This window comes from Chlorocebus sabaeus, chromosome 19 (assembly GCF_047675955.1).
Source record: "Chlorocebus sabaeus isolate Y175 chromosome 19, mChlSab1.0.hap1, whole genome shotgun sequence".
NCBI lineage: Eukaryota > Metazoa > Chordata > Mammalia > Primates > Cercopithecidae > Chlorocebus > Chlorocebus sabaeus.
The window spans coordinates 26,239,860-26,262,652 of NC_132922.1; the positions used below are offsets into that span (position 1 = coordinate 26,239,860).

Genomic DNA, 22,793 nt, shown 5'->3' on the forward strand with positions numbered 1-22,793 from the left:
TGATTCATGTTTATTACTTTTCTCTTCCCCCTCACTGAAGTAGCTCTCAGTATTCTGCCTTAATGGCCCATATCTCTCGCCGTTTGGAAAAGCACATAGAAAGCAAGTCTACGATGGAATTGGTAAAGGATGTCTGAGATTCTTTCTGGCTGATCTCCCTTTTTGATGCAGACAGAAGAGGGGTACCTGGGTGCTGAAAAAGCAAGCACAGGCCCACTCAGACATCTGGAGAGGCTCACTGGGGCTCTCCAATGGTTGGGGTTCACTCATTCAACACATACATACAAAACACCTCATTTGTGCATCGTTCTTCTTATGGCTTGGCATAATTTCATAAACAAAGCAGATGACAATCCCTGGACTTGATTCTACTCAGAGAGGGCGCTCACAGGAGACAGAATAAACAGGTTGTATCTACAGAATGTTAGAGGGGAAACCCTCATGGCCTCCTCTACGTATGGTGGCATCCTCCCAGATTCTGACTAGAATGACAGAGCCCAGCAACAAGTATAAACTCGGTGGATTTAGGGTTCTGAAGGGCCTTTTCACCCACAAAACATGGGGGAAAAGATGTGGACTCTGGCTGGGGAGACACTAAAGGAGTCCTGGGGTTCATACTTCTAATTCCCACGAGAAGGCTGACATCTGGGGACTTCCTCCGCAAAAGGCATACAGTGAATTCTGTAAATGGAGACTTAGGTTCCCTGCAAAGCAGAGGAGAGGCTGTGTTCACAGCTGGCCACTGAGAGAACCATCCCCAGCACCGTGGCTTCCCAGCTGTCCCTGTCCTCCTCCACCCGACATCTGCCCTTACCCTCCTAACCCCAGGACCAGGGGAACCAGAGCTGGAGCTCTGATGAGCAACCTGCTTACAAATCAGCCTGGAGCTGCAGTCTTGAGTGCCCAGGTGCACAGTGCTGTGCTCCAGGGTCTTAGGAAGAGAATGTGAGTGGGACGCCGGGGCGCAAAAGGGTCTGTACAGCCCTGCTGTGTGGCCAGGTCTGCCCCTTCCAGGACAGCACTGATGGCTTGGGGTAGGGTGGGGCTGTCCTCTACACAGGCAGCAACAGGCCAGGGACCCAGAACCACACAAGGGTGCCCTGGAGGGTTGTGTGGGAGAAGGCCAGGTCTCTGACTCAGCTGTCCACTCCATCACCAGCACCACCACCTCCATTTTGTTCACCTGGCCCCTTGAAAACACTTCAGTTTGCTATCAGCCCCCGCAACGGTCATCTTTCCGGATAAAGCTGGCCTTCAGGAACTTCGCCTGGCCTGGACTGGGCTTGGAGGACCACCAGGAACTTGTCCTAGGCCAGTTGGTGCTTCCGGAGCCCAACGAGGCCAAGCCAGATGGTGAGGCGGCTTACAGTCTGGAAGACTTTCCAGGGGTGGTGGTTTGGGGCTACAACTCCCTTAAATTCCATCTGGTCATTTCTGTGCTTGGAAAGTCCAGTGAAAAGTGACTGGTGGGGTGACCTTTTCTCCTTTTCCAGATCCTGCTCCACTTCCTGGGCAACACCCATTAACAATGCTGGCCCTGGAGCCAGCACCACCACTGCTGGCGGACTTGGGGCCTGCTCTGGAGCCAGAGTCACGTGCAATCCTGGATGCACAAGGATATCTACATTCACCACCAGCACCAGCACCAGGGGAAGGGCCCTCTCCAGGGATACTGCTGGGGCCACAGTCAGCCCCAGAGTCCCCCTGTCCCTGTTCCGGGACTGTAAAGAACCAACACCATGAGGAGATGCCTGACATCACGACCTTCCCTCCCAGGCTGCTGGCAGAGCAGCTGACCCTCATGGATGTGGTGAGCAGCTGGGCTTTGCAGGCTGTGCCTCTGGCACCACCTGTCTCAGACCAGCCTCTCCCCGAGGGGCGGCCAATGGCCCGGGTCTAATTTCAGCCCCACTTCTTACCAACCATGGGATCTGGATGAGATTCTTCACCCACAAGCCTTCCCTGTCTGCATGGGAACAGCAGAGATGGGACATTGCCCGTGCCAGCTGCACAGAGTGACTGTGCAGACTGAATGACAGGGGATGGACAGAAAGCAGGACAGGGCAGGTGATCACTGAGGGGCAGGCAGGGCCATGGGTCACTCACCCAGCTGCTCAGGAGCCTCACGACCCTCAGTGCTTATTAGGTACTTGATGCATACTAGATTCTATGGCAGACACCCAAGCAGAGCCCATAGTTGCAGCTGCCACAAGGAAAGTGCACCGGCATAGAGAGAAGGAGAAGAGGGCTAACTGTGATGGGAGGAAGACAAGGTCTCAGGACGGACAGGCCTGAGCCACCTTTTAGTCCTTGGAGTGCAGATGGCTTGGGAGAAAATGTCACTCTCTCTTCCCACTCTCATTGGGTTCTGGGCCATGATGCATTCAGGGCCCTCAGTGGGCAGAAAATCAAACCCAGGGACTCCCACACTTCTGGAGCCCATTTTAAAGCTTTCTGAGCTCCAGCTTGGTTCCTGCCAGAGACCATGGATGACTGTGAGCTCAGTCCCTGCCTGGGACTATGGGTGACCCTGAGCTGGGGTGTGCTGTGTCCGTGACACTCTCATTCTCCCCCAAAGGAGCTGTTCAAGAAGGTGGAGCTCTACGAATGTCTGGGCTCCATCTGGGGCCAACAAGCTAAGAAGGGGAACGAGCACGTGGCACCCACAGTTCGTGCCACCGTCGCACACTTCAACAGGCTCAAGAACTGTGTCACCACCTCCTGCCTCGGGGACCACAGCATGAGGGCCCAGGACAGGGCCAGGGTGGTGGAGCACTGGATCAAGGTGGCCAGGGTAAGCCATGGCTGGGCCTGAGGCTTCCCTCTTTGAAAAAGGGGAACTGGCTCTTCTCCTCCATCGGCTTTCAGGATTGGCTTCTGTATCTCTAGCCTGAGCCCTGCACATTCCCTAGGAGGTTGTTGCCGGAGGTTCACTGACCTTGACTCCCATGGCCCAGTGGTATTTGCTCACTTCTGACCTGGGTTCTTCCTTGGGTTGAACTAAAATCCTCCTAGATGAGTGACATTCACTCGGCCACAGGTGTGCCCTCCGAAGGGTTCCCGGGCCTCTGCTTCATCCAGGAGGGGAGATCTCAGCAGAGGGGGCTGAGGCTGAAGTGGGCCAGGCTCCACCCATGGACCTCACAGCTCACTCTTCCCTCTTCAGGAGTGCCTAAGCCTCAACAACTTCTCCACAGTGCACGCCATCATCTCCGCACTGTGCAGCAACCCAATACATCGGCTACACAAGACATGGGCAGCGGTGTCCAGGTGAGGAGGACTCTCTCCATGGGAGCACCGGGTTGACCTAGGGACCTGTATGTCTCCCCACGTGCCCTCAATGACTCTGAAAGGTTCTTGGAGTCCAGGGACACAAGGCAGGGATGGACTGGTGGGTGTGGTCACTAAGCTGCCCTGGACTTCTAGGCAAGGATTTCCAACTCGGGACTACGGTTTTTTAACCATCAGGAACAGACTAGAGCCAACTGGAGACTTTCAGGTGTTTGTATCCAGCAGTGGAACTGTGTCCAAATAAAAGCTAACTGTAAACACACAGTGGCTCACGTGAAGTGGAGACAGGGCCCAGGCGAGGAGCATGAAAACTCCCACCCTGTTCCTCTGGAGCCCTTGTCATCAGAGGACCCCACTGGAAACTCTCACCCAGGAAGTTGGGATTCTCTGGATTTTCAAACAAAAGGGATTGGATTGGAACTCACAAATCTCCCCAGTGTTTCCCAAATCTACCCTTCTTTCTTTCCTCTGTCTATAGCAAAAGCACAAAATATCTAAAACAACTCTGCAAAAAAGACACTGCAGTGAAGAGGGACCTGCTGATCAAGGTACAGTGGAGTCTTGGAGATGCTGGACAAGTGTTTAAGGGTCAGAGAAAAGAGTGAGTTTGGAAGGTCATTGGAGCTAGTGTGCAGTAGTTATTTTGTTTTGTTTTGACTTACCTACTAAAAGTGGACTTGAAAAATTCCCTCCATGCCTACCTTGGGCCAACAGGAAGAGAGGTGTGTGGGTCCATGGGCACGTGGGGGCACGGGGGCAGGAGGCCCTGGAAATGGGATGTGGCAATGGCTGCTGGGCTGCTGAGCAGGGGTGATGAGCTGCAGCATTAGCAGGGCTCTGGCTCCCATGCTGGTCCATGCTGCTGGCACGGAGCTTCCTCCAGGCTGGGGGGTGGTCATGGTAGGTGGGACTTTCTTCCTATCTCAAACTGGCCAGTAATTCCTCAGGAAGCCAGGCCTCTGCTGCTGCTTCTGTCTGCAGCGCACCTCCATGGGCAGGGGCCTCTATCCACACTGCGGGAGACGGGGAACAACAACAGAGGAAGCTCATGTGCCAGGGAGTCCAGTGGGCCGCCCAGCTTTGGGTACCAATGGACATACTTGGAACAGACATATGTGTTTGCCGGGACTCCCTGCTCTGCCCTTTGCAGACACCCGAAAACGGTCATGTCACAGGATTCTCACCAGTGAGCAGTGACACATGCTCATGACAAGTATGTGGGGGATTCATGCATTCCTAGGGGATCCTCCCTGACCAGATCGCAGAATCCTCCATGCAAATGAGAAGGCAACTTGTCACCCCACCCAGGATTCTGGAAAACTCTGCCATGTCAGTCAGAGATGGGGACACAGGAGGCCACATCCTGAGTAGAGGAAGAGAGAGTTCTGTGCATGGAAGTCCCCTGAGGGATCAATGGCGAGGCAAAATCTTTGGCATGGTCCAAATGCAGTTTGTGTGGCAGAGACTCCAGCGGGGCTCAGATAGGCAGGTGCCATTTAACCAGGTCTCCTAAAACGCCCTGTCCCTTTCCCATCACGACTGTGCCTGGTTGCAGACCTAGACACTCAAGAGACTCCAGAGAACACGACCCTGATGGGTGGTGGTGCTGAGATACTGGGTGAAGGCAGCCGAGACACAGCCTCCACGACGGGGAGGAGGCGCCCTCTCTTTTGGGTCCCTGGGGAGTCACTGCCCGCTCTGGGCCTCTGTTTGTTCTTCTGGAAACTGAAGGGATGCTGAGCCTGTAGTGCAGCCCTCACAGGATAGAAACGAGGTTCAAGAAAACAAAGCAATTTGAGGGTGCTCATGCCTGGTTCTTCCTCAGAGGGATGAAGATGAGAACAATGGCAACAGGAATAGGAAACAGTACTCAGGAGGCCCTGTGAGGTAGCTGTGGTTTTCATCGCTCTTTACAGAAGAGGAAACAGTCTCAGGCAGGCCCGGTTGCCTGACTGGGTGACATACACAGGAGTGTGGAGCTGGGCCAGTGGTATCAGCACCGTGCCAGGCGACTCACGCCAGTCCCTGGGGATCCAAGTGTGGGGTGGCTGGAGTGTAACTTGGGGAGGGGAGGAGAGCCTCACTGTCCCTGTCCCTGACACCTGGCAGGCGGGGAGCTTTAAGGTGGCCACCCAGGAGAGGAACCCCCAGAGAGACCAGATGAGATTGCAGAGGCAAAAGAAGGTGAGCGAGCCTTATTCATGGAGGGGCCGCAGGGGATCACAGGACAGGGCTCCCTTCCCCACCAGCTGGAGGCCTCCATATCAAGACAGTGGGGGCTTCCACCCAGCCCTGTCCTCCTGTGGACACTGGGCCTGGAAAATCTCCATTCAAGAGACCAGAGCAAGGGTATGGGAAAGCTGGACTCAGAGTGGATGTGGGGAAGGGTAAGGTTGGGACCACATGCCCCTGTGAATTGTTAAAATCCCACCATAGAGTGGGATTTTAATAACTAGGAGTGCTTCCTAGACTTGGAGGTAATCTGGGATAGAGGAGGCAGAGAATAGGGAAAGGCAGCTGAGGGTCTCTGGTTGCTCCATCTGGGAGACCTAGGGAAGGGGGTTCTGGAAGACAGGGGCTGATGGGATTTCATGGGACAGGACAGTGGGCAGCCATCTGATGGACAATACTCATCACCACTTCCCCAACCCTCCTTGGCACAGGGAGTGGTCTCCTTCCTGGGGGATTTTCTGACTGTGTTACAGAGGTTGGATTCGGCCATCCCGGATGATCTGGATGTGAGTGAGCCTGGGGCAGGTTGGTTGGGAACCAGGAACCTGAGACTTGGGAGGAGAGGGGCCTGGACTGAGCCCTTAGATCTCAGCCCTTGGCAAACCTGCTCTCCTAAGATCCTCACAGCTGCTCCTGTGGGTGGGGGTGTCAGGCCCATCTCATCACCTCTGTGAGATGGAGGCTCCACGGCAGCCACCAGTCCCTATCCCTGAGTGGTGAAGCTGCAGAGCTGCCTGACTGCAACGCTGCTGAGGTGTGGGCTGAACTGGACTCAGCGACTCCCTAGGGTAACCCGTAATTGGAGAGTGAAATTGAGCCTCTCCAAGGGCAGGCAGTTCCAAGGTCACTGAGTGCTTTTTTTCTGTAACAGACCTCAGTTTCCCTGTCATCAGACAGGGTTGGGGCAGAGTGTCCCTGAGCCTCAGCTCCCATGCTCCCTGCTCTAGAGCATGGAGTCTGAGGCATATTCAAATCCTGTCAAGTGCACATCCCCTGACCCTGGTGGCCCTGGCAGTAATGCAGCATGGGAAGGGTGGGGTGGGGCTGGTTGAGGGCCAGGGACCTTTCTGATGGACTCTGTCTGCCTTCCAGGGCAACAGCAACAAGAGGAGGAAGGTGAGCAGCTGGGACATTCACATTAGAGGAGGGTGGGGATGTGGACCTCACAGTCCACCCTGGGCAGGACACTCCCTGGCTCCGTCCTCTACATCTTAGAAAGTTACTGGGAGGGTTTGACACACACAGCAGGAAGAGATCTATCCTCATGTAGAAATTGGGAAAGGCACTGGATCAAAGACCAATTTCTGCAGGAGGGGATGTTTACATCCAACTCTGAGAGCAGGCTGGGGACTACATAGGGCCCCTTCAGAAAACTGCCCTAGGGACCAGCCCCTTCTCCCTGCCTACCAAAGCCCCCCCTCAGCATCTTCCCCCCAGGCCCTGTCAGCAACCTCTCGTCTGTCTCTAGGAGGTCCGAGTTCTGCAGGAAATGCAGCTGCTCCAAGTGGCTGCCATGAATTACAGACTTCAGCCTTTGGATAAATTTGTCACCTATTTCCCAAGAATGGAGCAGCTCAGTGACAAGGAGAGGTGAGGGCCTAGCGGATGGGCAGAGGGTGGGAGAAGGCTCTCCATTTTATTTTAACAAGGTTTGGCTCTGTTGCCCAGGCTGCACTGCAGTGTCACCATCTTTGCTCAATGCAATGTCTGCCTCCTGGGCTCAAGGCCTTCCTCAGCCTCTCAAGCAGCTGGGACTGCTGCGGTACACCATGTCCCAGGACACGGTACAGCCTGTGCAGACACCATGTCCTGCTGTTCTGCTGCTGTTGTTCTGGTACAGATGGGGTTTCACGATGTTATCCAGGCTGGTCTCAAATTCCTGGCCTCAAACAATCCACCCCACTCAGCCTCCCACAGTATTGACATTACAGGTGTCAGCCACCCCACGTGGCCTAGAGGAGGCTCTCCTGTGGCCAGCTACAGAGAGCCTATGACCATGACTCCATGACCAGCATCAAGCCCTGTTGCATGGGGACCACTGGGGACCCAGGATTCCAGCTGGGCAGTCACTGAGTGGGGACTTGATGCGTGGCTCATGGTGGCCTCACAGCTACCTCTCTCTCCTGCAGCTACAAGCTGTCCTGCCAGCTGGAGCCCGAATTCCAGTAGGCTGGCAACATCCTGCAGTGGCTGGGACCCCACCAGGATGCTGCCCAGAACACCGGCTCTGCACCATCCTTCACCCCAGACCGTGACACCAGGGAACCACATCTAGGTGGCTGGCAGCTCAGCTGCATCTGGCCCCTGCTCCTCAACACAAGCTGCTCCTGCTGGCCCGGATCAGGCCATGGGACTTTTGCGAGTCAGGGGGAGATCATTTTATGGTTATTTTCTTTAGTGTATACGTAAGGGTTTTTTTCTTAACTTTCATTAAAATAAAATTTTAAAACACTATTCAAAATGTTCTATAGTTGTTGGCATGAGAAAAGTTCAGCCAGTGCAGTAACTGTATACCAGTCTTCAGGATTCATAGTCTAGTATGTCAAATTGAGGCTATGGCTAAACAAGTCATAGAACAGCGTTCACATTACACATGCCAAACATTTCATGTTTTCCCTTTTTATTCAAATTGATTATTGTTAACTCTGTTTAAGGAAAACAAAAAAACCCAAAAACCCTTAAAAACCATAATATGTCACCCAATCTACCACACTTGTTCTACTGACCAGCTACTCTCAAACTTAAATTCTAGTTAAATTCAACTTCCACTGGGGTACTCTACTTTCTTAAGGTTTGAATATTTAATGAATCACTTAAATATTTACTGACAGGCTGGAGATGGGAGGTATTTAAGCAAGCAGTAGGGCTGGCCTTCTGCAGAAGTCCTGGGCTGAAGAGAGCTGGCCATCAGTCTCCACAAAATACAGATAAACTTTTTCCACTATGGATCTTCCCAGACTTTCTGACACTTCTCCCCTAAGTGAGCATCAAGGAAGGAGAGAATCATTTGAACCCAGTATCAAAAGGATGTCCCAGAGCTTAATTTGAACACAAACCCCATTGTGCCATATCAGACAAAAACAAGACAAAGAAGTCAACATTTCAGGGTCTGCAATATCATACCTCTAAATCAACACCAAATAAACACCTAAACCCAATCCTGGAGCCGCAAAGCTCCTGTAAGAAAAGTGAGAGTCTGTATCTCAGCAAAACTTGTATCTCTGCATGCAGTTTACAAAAAGGAAAGAAAACAAAAGCAAAAATTATCTATGGCAAGAAATCTTTGACCATGTAATTGATTTGGCAATACTTTTTCTTATTTTTTGTTCTTTTTGGATGGAACAATAAAATCACTGCTAACAAATGTGAATACAAACACATGAGACTATACATCATTTTAGAGCTACCACATGGGGAAGAGAAACAATGAACTATTAAAAAGAAGGCATCCTACAGATTGAAAGAAAGTTCAGCAGAATCACATCTGTGAAAGTGGTTGTTAATCTAACATATGAGAAACTAACACTACTCTAACTGGGAAAATGAACAAAACCAAATACCCAAGCTAAAACTGGGCAAAGAACCTGAACAGGCACATCTGAAAAGAAAACACGAAATTCAATGACAGGTCAAAGAGAAGCTGCTCAACTTCACTAATCCTCACACAAATGTCTAAGTACAAACCACACTCAAATACCTCTCACTTTAATTAGAATGAAACTTACCAAAAACAAAACAAAACAAAACAAAACACAACCCATACATTCACAGGCAGAGGCCAACGTAGAAATGCAGAAAAAGACACTTTCATACACTTTTTCTGGGAATGTACATTATTATACACACGAAGCAAAGCAGTTGAAGGTGCCTTAAATAACATTTGACGTTACAACTACCCATTCACCTAGCAATCCCACCGCCAGTTATACACAGAAAGCACATGGAATCTGTTATGTTGAAGAGATATCGGCCTTCCTATGGCGACTGAAGCACTATGCACAATAGCGAAGGTATCTAATCAACCTACCTGTTCATGCACAGATGAAGGGATAAAGAAACTGCAGTACACAATGGAATCCTCTTCGGCCATAGAAATTCACGAAACCATGTCATCTGCAGCAACATGCAGAAACCTGGAGGACATGACCTTCAATGAAACGAGTCAGGCAGAGAAAGCCAAACACGGCATGATTTCATGCATGTGAGAATGAAATCAGCTTTCTCTCTAAATGACTTTATCTCCTAGATATAGAAAGTTCCACAGTGGTGAAGGGAGGCTGTGGGATGAGGAATCCCAGCAGGAACTGGGAAGTGGATACAATGTTACACTCAGATGACAGGAATAAATTCAGTTGTTCTACTCCACAGCAGGGTGTCTAGACTTAACAGTATCCCACCATATTTTCAAAAAAAGGCTGAAAAGAAGGACTCTGAATATTGCAACCACAGAGAGCTAATGAATAATAACTACACAAGGTAACAGAGACAGTTAATGCCTTGCTTTCATCATTACACAAGGTATATATGCATAGATCAAAATGTCCCACTCTACTCTTTAATTGTATACTTTTACTATAGAACAAATTGTTCTTAAGGACATAGAAAGAAACAATGCTGAAGTTCATGTGAGACCAGGAAATGCCCTGTATTTCCAGAGCAATTCTGAGAAATCCAAATTACACTGGATGCATCACACTCTGATTTGAAATTTCACTCAAACTCTAGGGACCTGCTTCCACATGGATGAGTGGAAGAGAACAGAGAACTGGCATAATAAACTCACACACTTCATACCACCTGATTCTGGATGAAATATACAATAAGTAATGGGAAAAGAACTCCCGATATCTTCTGCATACGGCGAGCCTCTACTTCTCACTATGTACCAAAGTTCACTCAGATGAATGAAGGATATAAATGGAAGACCTCAAAGTACAAAAAGCCTACAAGAGACCCCAGGAAATACCCTTCGACATCAGCTTTGACAAAGCATTTATACGTCTAAGACCCCACATGACCCTGCAACAAAAGCAATAATCGACATGTGGGACCTAATACACTAAAGAGCCACCACACAACACAAGAAATTACCAACAGAGTAGACAGACGACATACAGGATGAGAGAAAATGTTCCCAAAGTATGCACCTGACCAAGGTTCTAATGTCCAGAATCTACCTTAAAGACCTCACACAAATCAATTAGCAAAACTCCCCAAATAATTAATAGGCAATGGATATAAGCGCACACTTCTTGAAAGATGATATACAAGCAACCCAAAATTTGAAAATATGTTGAACCTAATTATCGGAGAAATACAAATCAAAAGCACAATGCGATATATCGCACCCTAGTCAGAATAGCGATTACACAGTTAAGAAAATAAAAACGACACTGGCGAGGCAGCAGAGAAAGGGGACACAGGTCCGCTTATGGTGAAAATGCAAAGTAGTTCAGACACCACGGAAAGCATTTCAGAGATTGCTCAAAGAACTTAAACCACAACTACCATCTGACACAGGAAGCCCACCACTGGGGTATACACAAAGGAAAATAAATCCTTTTGTCCAAAACATACATGCACACAAATGGTCTTGGCGGCACTATTAACAATGGTAAATACGTGAAATCAACCTAGGCACCCATGAACAGTGGATCAGAAAGGGAAAATTTGGTACAGATATACCATGAAAAACTAGGCAGCCATTAAAAAAAAAAAAAAAAAAAGAAAAATCACATCCTTGGCAGCAACATGAAAGGAGCTGGAGGCCATTATCTAAAGAGAAATAAGGAAAACACAGAACACCAAATACCACATGTTCTCCCTTCTAAGGTGGAGCTAACACTGAATACACCCGACCGTAAAAGTGAAAACAACAGACACTGCTGACTATCAGATGAAAAAGGAAGAAGGGACGAGGTATGGGCTAAAGATCTACCCGATGGGTATAACCACTCCCGGCGTGATAAGGTCTCTGGGACCCCAGTCTCAGTGTCATGCAATATACCAAAGGCAGTAAGTAATCTGCCTTTGTACCCTTTAGTCTATAATAAATGTAGAAATTAGTTAAAAAATACAAACTTAAAACCTAAAATAATGAATGAAAAACACAAACTTTTATAATTATCGGAACAATCATTTATTGGCATAAACTAAGAAAGTGGACAGTATGAGTAAACCAAATAACCCCCAATTTACATATAGTGAACACATTTTTCAAAAGAACACCAAAGAGACACAACGGGCAAAAGAGAGCTTGTTCAATAAATGATTTTGAGTAGACTGAATATTCACAAACAAAACGCTAAACTAGGACCCTTGTGTCATGCAACACAAAAATCAATGCAAAATACGTTAAAGGCCTAAAAATTCTGAAACCACAAAACTCCTACAAGAAAACATAAGAAGCACATGTATTTTCAGAAAGAAATCCATGCACATAGGCTGCTAAAGGTGTTTTTTAAAAATTGAAACAAAGGAAGCACTCTTAAGAAAACACCCATAGACAATGTAATGGGTTGGCATTTTCACTAAAAAGCTGAGCGCCCGCTTCCACAGAACAGTGGAACAGATTAGAAGACCCAGATAAAATGTGCACACCTGAAATCATCATACTTGAAAAAAAATCAACAAAAATAAGCAATGGAGAAAGGACTCCCTACCACTAAGTGGTGTTGGGATCAGTGGCTACCTAGATGCAGAAGAAATAACACTGGGCCCATGTCTCACCATGTACAAAAAGCAACTCAAATTGAATCAAAGATTGAAATGCAAAATCCTGGGCTGGGCGCAGTGGCTCATGCCTTGAATCCAAGCACTCTGGGAGGCCAAAGCGAGCAGATGACTTGAGGTTGGGGAGTTCGAGACCAGCCTGGCCGACATGGTGAAACCGTGTCTCTACTAAAAAAGCAAAACTTAGCCGGGCATGGTGGTGTGTGCCTGTACTCCCAACTACTCGGGAGACTGAGGCAGAAGAATCACTTGACCCCGGAAGGTAGAGGGTGCAGTGAGCCAAGATTGCTCCATTGCATTCCAGCCTGTATGATACAGCGAGACTCAGTCTGTAAATAAATACATAAATACATAAAAATCCAAGACCTGAAACTATAAAAAAATCCTGCACAAGAATCTAGCAAATACCCTTCTCGACAGAGGCTTTGGCAAAGCATTTATATGTCAAGTCCCCAAAAGCAATGGCAAAAAAAGCAATTACTGATAAGTGGGACCTAATACACAAAAGAGCTGCTGTACAAGAAACAACCACAGAGCCAACATACAGCCTATAGAATGAGGGAACATATTCCCCAACTATGCATCTGAAAAACGTCTAATATCCAGGATTTATCGTAAAGACCTTAAACAAATAAAACCAGGAAAAAAAAATCCAACTTATAAATGGGCAAGGGACATGAACACACACTTAAAAGAAGCTGTACCAGTAACCAATGAGAATGAAAACATGCTGGATCTCACTGATCATCAGAGAAATGCAAATCAGAAACATACTGAGATACCATCTCACACTGGTCAGAATGGCAATTATGACACACAGTCCACAATAACAGAGGCTGGTGGGGCACATGAGCAAAGAAATGCAGGTCCACTGTAGGGGGAAATGCAAACTAGTTCAGACACCCTGGAGAGCAGTGTGGACATTTCTCAAAGAAATTAAGAGAGAACTACCATCCAGCACTGGAATCACACTCCTAAGGATCTACCGGAAGGAAAATCCTTCCATCCAAAACACACATGCACTCGCATGTTCACGGCAGTACTACTCACAATGGTAAAGACATGGAATCAGCCTTGGTGTCCATCAGCAGTGGATCAGAGAAAGGAAATGTGGTACATACACACCACAGAACACTACACAGCCATAAAAACAAATCCATGCCCTTACCAGAAACCTGGACAGAGCCGTACGCCATTATGCCAAAAGGCAAGAACAGAAAACCACAATTTTCAAAACAGCTACAAAGTTCAGTTGTGAATATTCTCTCCACAGAGAAATCATAAGTCTGGAGCTCACAGAGGTGCCAGACACTGCAACTTCATTATGATGCTATGTTTACACAGACCAAATTGTCCCTTCCACCCGCTGGTTATACACACATACTCTACAGCAATGAAACTGTTGTCCCATTTTGGTAGCATTCATTCTCACCAGAGAGAGATGCTTTCTGAGTGTGGTTTTGATTGACTTCTCATGAGGATCAGTAATGTTGAGTCAGAATCTTTTACCTGTGCATCCATCTCAGGTCTTCAGGTCCTTTGCCCAGTCTTACATGTCAAATTGAAACAAGTTCACAATAACTTGGCAAACATCACTAACCACAAGCAAAATGTAAATCAAAACCACATTTAGATACCATCTCATTCTAATTGGAATGAGTATTAAAATAAAGAGAAAAAAAAAATCAAAAGAAAGGGAAATGTTGGTGTATTTCCAGAGACAGAGAGAGACACTCTTCTCCACAGTTCGTGAGAAGGTAAACTAGCACACACGCTACAGAAACCACTTGGAGGTTCCTCCAAACCTTAAAAGACTCCTACCATTTCAACCATCAATTCTACTACTAGGAATACACTCAAAGCCATTGAAATCAGGACACCAAAGATAGATCTACCCACCCATGTGGATTCCAGCACTGTTCCCAAGAGCCAGTGTAAGCATCAACCTACCTGGTTATCCACAGACAAAGGGAGAAAGAAGCTGCTCCACATGTACACACAGGGATACTCTTCACACAGAAAACCACAATGAAATCCTATCGTGGGGAACCACACGGTTGCACCTGGAGGAGATGATGGTAAATTAAATGAGCGATGGGGAGAGAAACAAACTTTAAGTCATCTCACACATGCAGAATCTGAGAAACTATCTCAAAGACCTGACGTGCACAATATTAGTTTGCAGAGATAGGGGGAAAAGTGGGGTAATGGGCAGGGATTGTAACTGGGAAAATGAGAGGAAGAAAAGTCTGTTTTTCTACTCCAGTGCAGGGTGACCAGGGTTAACTGTATCGGCACATCACTTTGAAAGCAGCTTGACAGGAGAATACTGAAGGTTCTCACCGTAAAAGAATAAACAATGGGAAAAGGTAACAGAAACGCTAAGGACCCCCGATTTCATCATTCCACAATGTATGCATGAACCGTAATGCCCCACTCTACCCTCTCATTGTATTGTTCCTTTACTATGCAACACATTTGTTGAAAGAAATAGAAACAGGTGATGCTAATATTCATGTGGGAACATGAAGCGCCCTGAGTTTCATCCTCTGCAATCCTGAGACATCCAGACTACATCGGACACATCACACTTCCTGATTTCAAATTTCACGGAAAAGCTAGGGACCTGCTTCCACACAGAGCAGTGGAACACAACGGAGGACCAAGAAGTAAAACCACACGCTGAAAACTATCTGATCTAACATAGGATCCACCAAAGTAAGCAAAGGCAAAAGGACACCCTATTCAATCAACAGTGCTGAAATAAGTGGCTAGCCATGTGCAGAAGAATAACACTATGCTCCTACCTCTCACCAGACACAAACAGGAACTCAAGATGAATGGAAGATTTAAATGGAAAAACTCAAACTATTAAAATCTAATGAGAAAACTTGTGAAATATCCTTCTCCACATAGGCTTTGGCAAAGAATTTAGATGGCTAAGTCCTGAAGAGTAACGGCAACAAAAACAGAAATTGGCAAGTCAGACCGAATACCTGAATGAGCTGCTGCACAGCAAAAGAAATTACCAACAGAATACAGTGTACAGAATGGGAGAACAAGGTCCCAAACTGTGCATCTGAACAACGTCTAATATTCAGAATCTACAAGGCCCTTCAACAAGTCAAGAAGGGAATATCCCATTAATAAACGGGCAAGAAACGTGAACACACACTTTGCAAAACTCAATGTACAAGCAACCAACAAATAGGAAAACACGCTCAAACTCACTACCAGAGAGCTGCCAATCAAAAGCATGACAAGATGCCATCACACGGAGGTCACAATGCTGAGGACTACACAGACAAGGAACATATGCTGGCGAGGCAGCCAAGGAAATGAAACGCTGGTACGCTTTTGGGGGAGGGGAGGGGATGAAAACTAGTACAGACACCGTTGAAAGCAGATCGGGGACTTCTCAAAGAGCTGAAAACAGACCTACCATCTCACCCAGAAAGCCGTCTCGTGTGCATCTACCCAAAGGAAAATCAATCCTTCTATCCGAAAGACACAGACACTCATATGTTCATGGCAGTATTATTCACAATGTCAAAGACATGGAATCTACCTAGCCATCAACAGTGCATGAGAGACCGGCACAGCGGCTCACACCTGTAATTCTAGCACTTTGGGAAGCCGAGAGAGGTGGATCGCTTCAGTTGAGAATTTGAGACCAGCCTGGGCAAAATAGTGAAATCCTATCTCTACAATAATAAAAAAGTTAGCAGGATGTGGTGGCGGGCACCTGTAGTCCTATCTAATCTGGAGGCTCGGATGGGAGAATCACCTGAGAACAGAAGGTGGAAACTGCAGGCCAGTGTCATAAGTGAACTAAGACCCAAACAGAAAACCAAACGCCACATGTTCTCACTTATAAATGGGAGCTAAACTGTGAATGGACTCAAACATAAAGGAGAGAACAACAGACACCTGGAATGACCACCAGACCAATCAAAAAACAGAGAGGGAGCATGTGCTGAAGACCCACCCTGTGGGCCGTCTGCTCACTGCCTGGGTTACGTGGTTCTTGGGACCTCAAGTTTCAATGTCATGCAATGAACAGATGTAACTAACTTGTATATATACCTTTTACACTACAATAAGAGTAAAAAGCATTAAAAGAAAAATCCGGCCGGGCGCAGTGGCTCAAGCCTGTAATTGCAGCACTTTGGGAGGCCAAGACGGGCGGATCACGAGGTCAGGAGATCGAGACCATCCTGGCTAACACGGTGAAACCCCGTCTCTACTAAAAAATACAAAAAACTAGCCGGGCGAGGTGGCGGGCGCCTGTAGTCCCAGCTACTCGGGAGGCTGAGGCAGGAGAATGGCGTGAACCCGGGAGGCGGAGCTTGCAGTGAGCTGAGATCCGGCCACTGCAGTCCAGCCCGGGCGACAGAGCAAGACTCCGCCTCAAAAAAAAAAAAAAAAAAAAAAGAAAAAAGAAAAAAGAAAGAAAAATCTAAGGTTAGAACCAAAGAAAATAACGCATGAAAAAACAATCTGTAGTTATCCAAAAAATCCATGACTGTCACAAACACAAAACGAGAACCTAAGTGACAGAATGAGGCAGACAAATACTCTATCCAACATGATATGTGGGGAACACATTTTCCAAAACCCCAAAAAGATATAATGTGAAAGGGAGAGTCTGGTTCAATTATTGATTTTGAGAAAACTGAATATCCACAGGAGAAACACTGAAATACGACCCTTACAATGCACGATACACAAAATCAACACAAAATGAATTAAAGACCTAAACTCAATCTTGAAACTGTAAAGGTCCTATAAGAAAACAGAGTGGGTGTATATTTTAGGAAACCCTGTATCTATGCAAACAGGCTGCAAAAGGTAAAAAAGCATCATAACACTAAAAAAAAAAAAACAAAAACAAAAGTAGGGAAACTACACCCATAGACAATGCAAGGCTTGGCTCCGTGTGTGTGTGTGTGTTTCGTGGAAACGCGGTGTTGAACACAAAAATCACTGCTAACATATGTAACTATAACCATATGAGACTAGGGACACTTTACAAATTCTACAGGGAAAAGGAAACAGTGAAACAAAAAAAAGGAACCCTAAAGACTGGGAGAAACGATAAAAAATCCTAACCCTGAAAGAGGTTGTTATCTAACACATACAATAAACTGATATGACTAAGTGAAAAACAACAACAACAACAAATATCCAAGATAAAAGGATCTAAATAGACCTGAGTGAAAAGAAGGCAGGAAATTGACTCACAGGTGACAGTTCCTCAATATCACTAATCCTCACAAAAACGTGAATCAAAACCATACTCAGTTACCATCTAATTCCACCTAGAATGAGTATTACAAAAGACAAAACTCAAAAGACTTGCAGGAGAAAAAAATCTTCTACACTCTTTATGCAATGAAAATCACTGTACACACTACAAAAACTTTTGGAAGTTCCTTAAAAAAGCAAAAGGTAGGCCGGGCACAGTGGCTCACACCTGTCATCTCAGCACTTTGGGAGGCCGAGAAAGGTGGATCACCTGAGGTCAGGAGTTCGAGACCAGCCTCACCAATATAGTGAAATCCCATCTGTACTAAAAATACAAAAATTGGCTAGGCGTGGTGGTAGGTGCCTGTATTCCCAGCCACTCGGGAGGCTGAAGTGGGAGAATCACTTGAATGCAGGAAGCGGAGCTTGCATTGAGCTGAAATCGCGCCACAGGACTCCAGCTTAGGTGACAAGAGCAAGACTCCATCTTTTTTTTTTTTTTTTTAAAAAAAAAAAAAAAAAAAGAAGGTAAAAGTACAACTGCCACTCCAGCTAACAATCCCACCACTGGGTACACGTTTAGAGAAAATGAAATCCCTGTGTTATCTGCCTTTTCATGTGTCCTGAAGCCCTAGTCACAATAGCCAAGATGCGGAATCAACTTACCTGTCTATCCACAGATGAAGGGATAAAGGAACCACAGTACATGTACACAAGGAAACACACATCAGCTGTAACACTTCAGGAAATCATGTCATCTGCAACCACTTGGAGAAACCTGGAAGACAATTAGGTGAAATGAAACGAGTCTGCCAGGGAGAGACCCACACTGCATGACATCAGGCATATGGAATCCACAAAACATTGTCTCCCAGAAGCAGAACTTCCAGCAGGGGTCACTAGAGGCTGGGGAGAGCAGGAAGCCTGGGCAGGGATTGGTATCGGGTACAGAGTGACGCTCAGATACGAGGAATCCATTCTGGTGTTCTATTGCACAGCAGGCTGACTAGGTGACTAGGGTCAAGAGAATCTAGAAAAATTTTTGAAAAATCAGCTGGAAAATACGGTTCTGAGTATTCTCTCAACAGAGAAAAAATAATGATGGAAGATCACAGACATGCCAGATACAGTGATTTCATCATGATGCTACATACAGATATCTCAAAATGTCCTTTGCACCTTGGATTGTGTGTGTGTGGGTATAATGTATACTCTATAGAAACAAACTGCCATCAAATGTTGGTAGTATTCATTCTAACCAGAATGAGATGAAATCTGAGTGTGTTTTTCACTTACGCTTTTGTGTGCATCAGCAATGGTGGGAATCTTCTCTTTGACCTGTGCATAAATCTCATGTCTTCAGGTCCTCCACTCAGTCCTACATAAATTAAAAACAATTTCACAATAACTTATCAAGTACCATTTACACACACACAAAAATCAAACACACACTCAGATTCCATCTCACTCTACATGCAATGGATACTATAAGAAAAAAATTGAAAAATATTAAAAGACAAAAAAATCATAGATTTTCAGAGGAGGAACTTGTCTCCACAGCTGGTGGGAAATGGTAAACTAGTAGGCACACTAAAGAAACCACTTGGATGTTCCTTGAAATCGTAAAACTACAACTACCGTTTTATCTAGCAATTCTATTACCAGGTATATACACAGAGCACAGGATCAGGTCATGGAAGAGATTATCTGTCATCTCAGGTGGAATTCAGCCCCATGCACAAAAGCCAAGATAAGAAATCAGTCTCCCTGTCCATCTACAGATGAAGGGATGAAGAATCTCTAGTACACAGACACAATGGAATACTTCTGTGCCATCAAAAATCCTAGAATCCTATCATTTCCAGCAACATGGCTGCACCTGGAGATATTCTGTTCAATCAAATCAGAAACGCAGACAAAGATCAAGCCTGCATGTTCTCACTCATGTGGGAGCTGAAAAATTTAACTTACTGAAGGTGAAAATATATCAATGGTCACCACAGCCTAGTTGGAGGAGAGGACATCAAGGATTGGCAATAGGTACACAGAAAGTTACAGGAGAGGAATACATTCTGGTATTCCAGTCCAAAGTAGGGCGACGATACTTAACAACATGGTCGTGCCGTTTTCAAAATAGCTACCAAGGAGGATACTGAATGTTCACATATCAAAGATATCAAACCTATATGTGGTCACAAGCATGGGAAACTCCCTGATTTTATCCATACTCAAGCTATACAAAGTATCACAATGTCCCAATGCACCCCTAATTCTGGACATAAAGTATGAAACAAACGTTTTATGGAATGTTAATGATACACGGCTAGAAATTCACATGGAATCACCAAAGACCCAAAGAACCTGAATATACAAAGCAATCCTAGGGAATACAAACTCAATTGGAGGCTGCACACCCCCAATTTCAAAATACATGTAAAACCTCCACTCATTCAAAGACTATAGTAGTGGCATAAAAATGAATCCATGAACGTAGGTACATAAGAGAACCTAAACGCACACCTGTATGCAGTCAACACATTTGCTTCAAAGAAACGCCTAGAAGATGTAATGAGGCCGGGTGCTGTGGCTCACACCTGTACTCCCAGAGCTTTCAGAGACTCAGTCGGGCAGATCACTTGAGGTCAGGAGTTTCAGACCAGCCTGGCCAAAATGGTGAAATTCCATCTCTAGTAAAAATACAAAAAATAGTAGTCAGGTGTGGTGGTGCACACCAGCAATCCCAGACACTTGGGAAGATGAGGCAAGAGAATCTCTTGAAGCAAGGATGCAGATGTTGTAGAGAGCTGAGATCTCGCCACTGCACTCCAGTCTGGGTGACAGTAGGAGTAGGACTGCGTCTCAAAGGGAAAAAAGATGAGATGAGTAATCACCAGTCTTCAATTGAGCAGTCTGAAATGACTGGATAGTCACATACAAAAGGATGAAATAAGACCTTGATGTTATACAATACACAAACAGAAACTCAAAATACATTAAACCCTAAACACAAGACCTAAAAGCAAAAACTGCTACAGGAAAACACAGAGTGAGCTTAAGTTTAGGAAAACCTGAATCTAAGCTCACAGGATGTAAAAGCAAATAGAAAAAAAGACATACAGAAAAAAAACCACTTCCAACAACAGAAGTCAAAAATTCTAGTTTCTGTTATTGACCTTACCTTACAAAAACAGTCACTGCTAGCCGGGCACGGTGGCTCATGCCTGTAAACCCAGGACTTTGGGAGGCCGAGCGGGCGGATCACTTGAGGTCAGGATTTCGAGACCAGCCTAGCCAACATGGTAAAACCCTGTCCCTACTAAAAATTAGCTGGGAGTAGTGGCGCACACCTGCAGTCCCAGCTACTCAGGAGGCTGAGACAACAGAATCGCTTGAACCCAGGAGGTGGAGGTTGCAGGGAGCAAAGATCGTGACACCCTACTCCAGCCTGGGCAACAGAGCGAGACTTTGTCTCAAAAAAGAAAAAAAAAAAAAAAGGAAAAACAAAAATAAAAACCACAACTAAAATAATCAAGAAATAAAAACACAAAACAACCTGAAGAAGCTCTGCACAGTAAAGAAAACAATGCACCAACCAACACTCAGAAGGCATTCTTCAGACAGAAAGGATATTACGAGGAATCATGTATCTAAAGGCGGTTGTTATCTGACATCTGGGAGGAACAAACACCCCACTGAGGAGCAAAACACCCAAAACCAAGTAACCCCGCCAAAACTGGGCAACAAACCTGAACAGGCATTACTGAAAAGGCAATATGCAATTCACTAACAGGAAAAAAAAAGGTGGTTCTCAATATTGCTAGTCATTTCTAAACTGTAAATGATAATCACACTCAGATACAAACTTACTCTAACAAAAAATAAAAACCAATTATTTCAAACGAATGCCCCAGGGAAACCTGCATACACAGATACTCTTCCACACTGTTGAGAGAAATCACCATTACCATAGGTACTACGAAAACCACTTGGGAGTTTCCCAAACAATCACAAAGCTGGCTACCACTTCATCTAGCAATTCCAACAGTGGGTATGTACTTTTGGACAGGGAAATCACTACATGGAAGTCATAGCTGCCTTCCCAGTTGGAGTGAAGCACAATTCACAATAGCCAAGGGCAGATCACCTGAGGTTAGGGATTTGAGATGAGCGTGGCCAACATGGTGAAACCCTTGTCTCTACTAAAAATACAAATATTACCCGGGTATGGGGGAACACACCTATACTCCCAGCTACTTGGGAGGCTGAGGAGGGAGAATCCCTTAAACACAGGACACAAAGGTTGCAGTGAGCTGAGATGGCGCCATTGCACTCCAGCCTGGGCAACAAGAGAGAAACTCTGTCTCCAAAAAACAAAAACAAAAACACAAACACAAGTAAAATAATGGGTTTCTCAATATCACTGTTTGAGATCAACTCATCTCAAACATGTAGATGAAAACCACACTCTGGCATCATCTCAATCTAACTGATATGAATATTGCCAAAAAGAAAGACTGTGCTTGAAATAAGGCAAAGGTTGGTGACAAGACAAAGAAAGGGATAATCTCACATGCTACTGGGTGGAACTTTAATTAGGATGCACTCTAGGAAAAACAGTGGAAGGTTCCTGAACAAATTAAACATGCGCCTAACATGTAATGTCATCATCCCACCTATGGCTCTCCATGGAAAGCAAATGAAAATCATATGCTGGAGACAAAGCTTCCTTCCCCTCTTTCTTGACATGCTACTGACAATAGCCAAAGGATGGAATCAACCTACCTGTCCATTCACAGATGAAGGGATGAAGAATCTCCAGGACACAGGCACAATGGAATACTTTTCAGCCATCAAAAGTCAGGACATTTTTCATTTCCCACAACACGGCTGCACCTGCAAGACATTATGTTCAATCAAATCAGAAAAGCAGAGAAAAGAGAAAAGTCAACCCTGCATGTTCTCCATTATGTGGGAGCTGAAAAATGTAACTCACTGAAGGTAAAAATATAGTAGTGGTCACCACAGGCTGGGTGGAGGACAGGACACGGGCAAGGATTGGCAATAGGTATTTAGAGATTTAAAGTAGAGGAATACATTCTGGTATTCTACTCCACAGCAGGGCGACCGCGCCTAACAATACGGTTGTGTCTTTGTCAAAATAGCTACCAAGGAGGATACTGATGTTCACATCTCAAAGATATAAGACATATATGTGATCACAGGCACAATAAACTCCTTGATTCTATCCTTATGCAAGGTATACAATTATCACAATGTCCCACTGCACCATT

The 22,793-nt window shown here is 45.8% G+C and overlaps 1 protein-coding gene and 1 long non-coding RNA gene across 2 annotated transcripts; one reads left to right on the forward strand and one right to left on the reverse strand.

The window, feature by feature from the left end:
* The first annotated feature begins 201 nt into the window (after positions 1-201).
* On the forward strand, positions 202-7,754 carry LOC103247149 (ral-GDS-related protein-like). The gene is given in 12 exon segments (XM_073006861.1): positions 202-932; positions 935-1,034; positions 1,160-1,353; positions 1,494-1,810; positions 2,579-2,794; positions 3,167-3,270; positions 3,770-3,839; positions 5,401-5,475; positions 5,955-6,029; positions 6,616-6,639; positions 6,992-7,113; positions 7,653-7,754. Coding segments are annotated over 12 exon segments (1,413 nt in total). The 5' UTR covers positions 202-856; the 3' UTR covers positions 7,693-7,754.
* A 6,475-nt stretch (positions 7,755-14,229) lies between these two features.
* LOC140709203 (uncharacterized) lies at positions 14,230-18,943 on the reverse strand. Its single transcript, XR_012089605.1, has 3 exons — positions 18,799-18,943; positions 18,169-18,280; positions 14,230-14,318 (listed from the first exon to the last, which is right to left on the reverse strand). It is a non-coding gene; the product is annotated as an uncharacterized lncRNA (long non-coding RNA).
* Positions 18,944-22,793: the final 3,850 nt, after the last annotated feature.